Consider the following 4,445-nt stretch of genomic DNA (forward strand, 5'->3'; position numbering starts at 1 on the left):
AGTTGTAGTGAAGATTCACAGTATTAGTGGAGGGAACGTGCTCAGCACAGAGTCACTAGAGAATGACCAGAACCCCTGGGCAGCCAGTAGCTTCTCAGCGGCAGTGACTTAATCCCAACCCAAAACAAAAAAAAAACAGCCATATCACAGATCAATGGACCGTTTTTCAGGAAGCTTTTGATATTTTGACAGTAATTTCTGAAAAGCTTCCCATTTTCACCTCCACAACCACAGCTAGATGAGTGAGACAGCAGGTTAAGTTCAGAGAACAACCCAGTTAAACCTTCCCCTGCATTCTGAGGCCAGGAAAGGGGCGCAACCCTCCCAAGTTGCCCACCCAAACCAAAGTCAAGAGTCTTGGTCATCTGAGGCTTGGCCTCTAGTGTCTGCCTCTGCCCCAAAGTGCTTCTGGCCTGGACTCCCAAACAGAGACCACAAGGCTCCTCCTACCAGAGGCAGGACAGCAGGGAGGGTGACTCCTAGATCAGGGTCATGGGCAGCTGAATGACAGTGGTCAGGATCCTTCCTGGGCAAAGAAACCATGGTTCTGGTCTGGCATGGGCCATGGACTCCTTCCCTGAGCTTTCTCATTCCAAGCCTCAGTTTCCTCCATCTCTAGAAGAAGGGATTGAACTAGGTGATTTCTACCAGCTCAGCAGCCTAGAGTCCTCACTAAAGCAAAGGTCTGTTCGAGTCCCAGCAACTTAAGATTCGGAATAATGACCTTCCCTCCGGCTCAGGAAATGAGGTCAAGGGCTGGGCTTGGGATTAAGTAGAAAGGCTTGAAGGATTCGGGAAAGCAAGAGCATCATCTCAAAGGTTCCTGCTTCTGAAATTAAATTCAGAGACTCAAAAAGAACAGCATCAGTGACACCCCACCACAGAGCCACCCAGAACACCTGCCACAAAACAGTATCCCATGGCGCTGGAGGGCCGCAGTCCCCCACAGGGAGACGGTGGCCCACACTGAATGGCAACAACTCAGTGTCCCCACACTTTGCACCACAGATCCCAGACAGCCGGGTCAAGATATCCGCCGGCCAGGAGCCCTTTCTCTGCCTGGGGTGGGGACTCTGGGGGTAGTTAACCTTCCAGAGTCAACTCGGCCTCCCAGGAGCAGCTAAGAATTCTTCCTTGGCAGTTAGCCCTTGGAAGCTCAAGCCCCTGTTAGTGCTTGTGTTGCACTGAGTGTGCTAAGCCAAGGAAGGAGGAAAGTGAGTTCACCTTTCTAGAGAGACCCACACAATGTGCGGGTCCCCTCCTCTACCGTTGACCTTGGAGCAGTGTCCGTGCTGATTGCAGGAGCTTATCTACAGGACCTGAGAGGAGAGTTCGAACCCTCGGCTGCAGCAGCTCCGGCTCCCCAAGCTTTCCCCCCAGCATTTAGCAAACCCAGCACAAGGCTAAGCTTAGAGCTCAGGCTGCAGGCCCCGGAAACACCAGGTTTCAAGTCCTGACGCCACCACGGCCACTCAAAGGTCTTGGGTGAATTAGTTAATCTTTTTGTGCGTCAGTGTCCTCCTCTATAGAACAGGGCTATAACACTGATACCTAATCTCATCCTGTAAAAACTAAACTAGCTGTTACTGCAAACACAGAGGCCAGGCAGAGAGTGGCTGTCCGAAGTGAGGAGGGTGTGGTCCTTCCCTGGCACTAGACTTGGCTTTCACTCACCCAGTCTCAGATTCTCTCCAGCCCCACGGTGTGCAGGCCTTGAACATGCAGGAAGGACAATTCAGGTCTCAGCTCTGGTTCTGTTCCCCAACTCCATCTGACCAGCCTCCCCAGGTCTGAGTGAAACATTTTGGCTCCCTTCTCTGGTAACCTCCACAATGACCACGTGGCTAACATTTACTGAATTCTCACTATGTTCTGGACCCCGTAGTAAGCATCTGATTCAACTGAAAGCATGTAATTCTCACTACAGCCTGAGAGGTACCTCAGGGTACCTGGGGTAGCACTATCTCATTACTCCCCTCCCATCCCCACTCAGAGCCCTTTTCTGACATTTTGACACAGCTCCATAGCTATGATCTCATCCTTTGAGGGCCTTTATACATGTGATATCATGTTCTAGAACAGAATTCTCAAAGAAGTCATGAATCTTTAGATTCTAATTACATTACCCTTGCTTCTGCATGCACTCTCAGAATTCTAGAATCCAGTGATAGATCCAAGACCCAGATACAACTAAAGAATCCTAGAGAATAAGTCTGACACCCAGTGACTGGGCTTTCAAGTCTAGGTTCAATAGTAGAATCCTGGGGGTGGGATGGGCGTAGGGTTGGAATCTCAAAGAAAGCCCAGTCTATGAAGAAGGATCTGGGGTCTGCTCCAGCCTCTGTAGAGACTGGCCCTTCTCACTGGGCATCTGAAACATCAGGGCTCTTTACTCTCACGTGGTCACTCTAGGACTTCTTCTGATGGTCAGGAAAGCTAATGTCACAGTCGTGCCTAGCAGAGCCTAGGGCAAGGACTCCCAGGCCAGGTGTCAAGGTCATTAGGTCCTGGTCCTGGCTCTTGGGTAAATTGCTAGACCTCTCTGGGCTTCAGTTTCCTTATTTGGAGAAGGAGGTGCTTGAGCAGATGATTTCTAAGCCTTCTTCCACTTGGGAGATGAAGGAATTTGTCCAAATTCCAGGAGCTGACATCTGCCCTCTCATTAGGCCTACGGGTCATGGCGATTATCATTTGATGAGCACCTAGGCACATGCTGAGCTCCTTACAGCCACTCACTCCCTTCATTTAATTAATGCAGGAAGGCTTCCTGGAGGAGAGGGGGTGGAGGGGCTGTGTCAGTCTGGAGGACTAAAGAGAGGACGGCCACCAGAGCCTCAGGGCCCTGAGTGGGGAAACGATGGGCAGACCCTACCCATACAGGATGGGTGCTTCCCAGAGGCAGAAGCCAGGGGTTAAGCCAAGATGACTGCTGCCCTCCCCGGCACCGAACCGAGAGTGGTGGAAGCCGAGTGCCCCGCTGACCGTCCCTCCTGCTCTGTGCCCACAGGACGACGACCGTGAGCTCACACACGCCATGCAGGCCGGGCCGGGCCCCCGGCAGGACGGAGCCTGATGGGTGCCCCGCATCCCCAGGCCCATGCCGCCCCCAGAGAAGAGCCGAGGCCCTGCAGCCCGGCCGCCCGCGGGCCTGCCGTCGCCGGCGCTGCTGTGTGCCTGCGGCCTGTGCGTGCTGCTGGCGGGCGTGAACGTGACGCTGGTGGGCGCCCTGGCCTCCTTCCCGCCCCGGAGCAACGCGCCGCTCGTGGTGGGGCCGGCGCTGCTGGCGCTGGCGCTCGGCTGCTTCGCCGCCTGCTGCGTGTGTAGCCGCCGGGGACCCGCGCTCCGTCCGCGCTCGGCGGCGACCTCGGGCTCGGGCCGGGGCGGCGGCGGCGGCGGGCCGGTGGCGCTGGAGATGGAGAGCAGCGAGCGCACGGCGCAGGACACCACGGCCGTGCAGCTCAGCCCTGCCGCCTCGACCGGGTCCTCGGGCCGCTCCAGTCCCGGCCCCTTCGCCCTGGACGCCCCCGCGCCCGCAGCCATCTACGCACCGCGCACCGAAGGCGTCCAGCTCAACCTGCCCCGGGAGCGCGTCGCCCCCTAGCGGAGCGCGTGCCGGTCCGACTCCCAGTCTGGGCTCCTGCCGTTGGTGCCACTTAAGGAAATAGAGTGGGAGAGAGGAAGGAAGAGAAGAAGGAAAAGAAAACTGAAGGGACGCCTGGGTGGCTCAGTGGGTAAAAGCCTCTGCCTTCGGCTCAGGTCATGATCCCAGGGTCCTGAGATCGGGCCCCGCATCGGTCTCTCTGCTCCGCGGGGAGCCTGCTTCCTTCTCTCTCTCTCTGCCTGCCTCTCTACCTGCTTGTGATCTCTGTCTGTCAAATAAATAAATAAAATCTTAAAAAAAAAGAAAAAGAAAACTGAAATTGTAAAAAAAGAAAGAAAGAAAACTGAAATTGTTTCCGTATGGGCCCGATGCTGGGCACAGATGGTTGCATCTGTCCCACGTCTGGAACTTCTGGAGGGGAGAACGACCGGGAAGAGGCACACTCGCACTTGCCCTTTAAGTGGGGTCGGCGGGGCCCTACTTTAACCCACTCCCCAGACTCAATGAAATAGACTCCTGGACCTTCCATCCCTCTCCCCACCACCCATGGCACGTGGGCACTGTGAATGGAGCCACTCTGAGAGGGTTGAACTCCCAGCAAGAAGTGGGAGTTCCCAAGGGATAGGAGGAAGCAGGGCCAGGGAAGAATGTCAGCCTGGGCTGCCTGCTCTCCCCTCACACTGTGAAAGGCCACCAACTTCCCCTTCTGCTCCTCCCTGCCCTCCTTGTCTTTGCCCCCTACATGATCTTTTGGGATTAAGGGGCAGTGGCCCTGATTTGAGCCAGCATAGTCTCCTAAGGCAGAGCGAGGTTGAACACCTGACTGGTGGAGCAGGGGGAGCTG

At 55.6% G+C, this 4,445-nt stretch overlaps 1 protein-coding gene across 1 annotated transcript; it reads left to right on the forward strand.

The window, feature by feature from the left end:
• Nucleotides 1-3,022: 3,022 nt before the first annotated feature.
• TMEM275 (transmembrane protein 275) lies at nt 3,023-3,718 on the forward strand. Its single transcript, XM_045980756.1, has one exon. It carries the CDS (start codon nt 3,098-3,100, stop codon nt 3,599-3,601), a length of 504 nt encoding a protein of 167 aa, XP_045836712.1. The 5' UTR covers nt 3,023-3,097; the 3' UTR covers nt 3,602-3,718.
• The last annotated feature ends 727 nt before the right edge of the window (nt 3,719-4,445 follow it).

The sequence above is a fragment of the Meles meles genome, chromosome 1, assembly GCF_922984935.1.
Source record: "Meles meles chromosome 1, mMelMel3.1 paternal haplotype, whole genome shotgun sequence".
NCBI classification, from domain to species: Eukaryota; Metazoa; Chordata; class Mammalia; order Carnivora; family Mustelidae; genus Meles; species Meles meles.

Coding starts and splice junctions, on each gene's coding strand:
- TMEM275 (XM_045980756.1), top strand. CDS start 3,098: ATGCCGCCCCCAGAGAAGAGCCGAGGCCCTGCAGCCCGGCCGCCCGCG.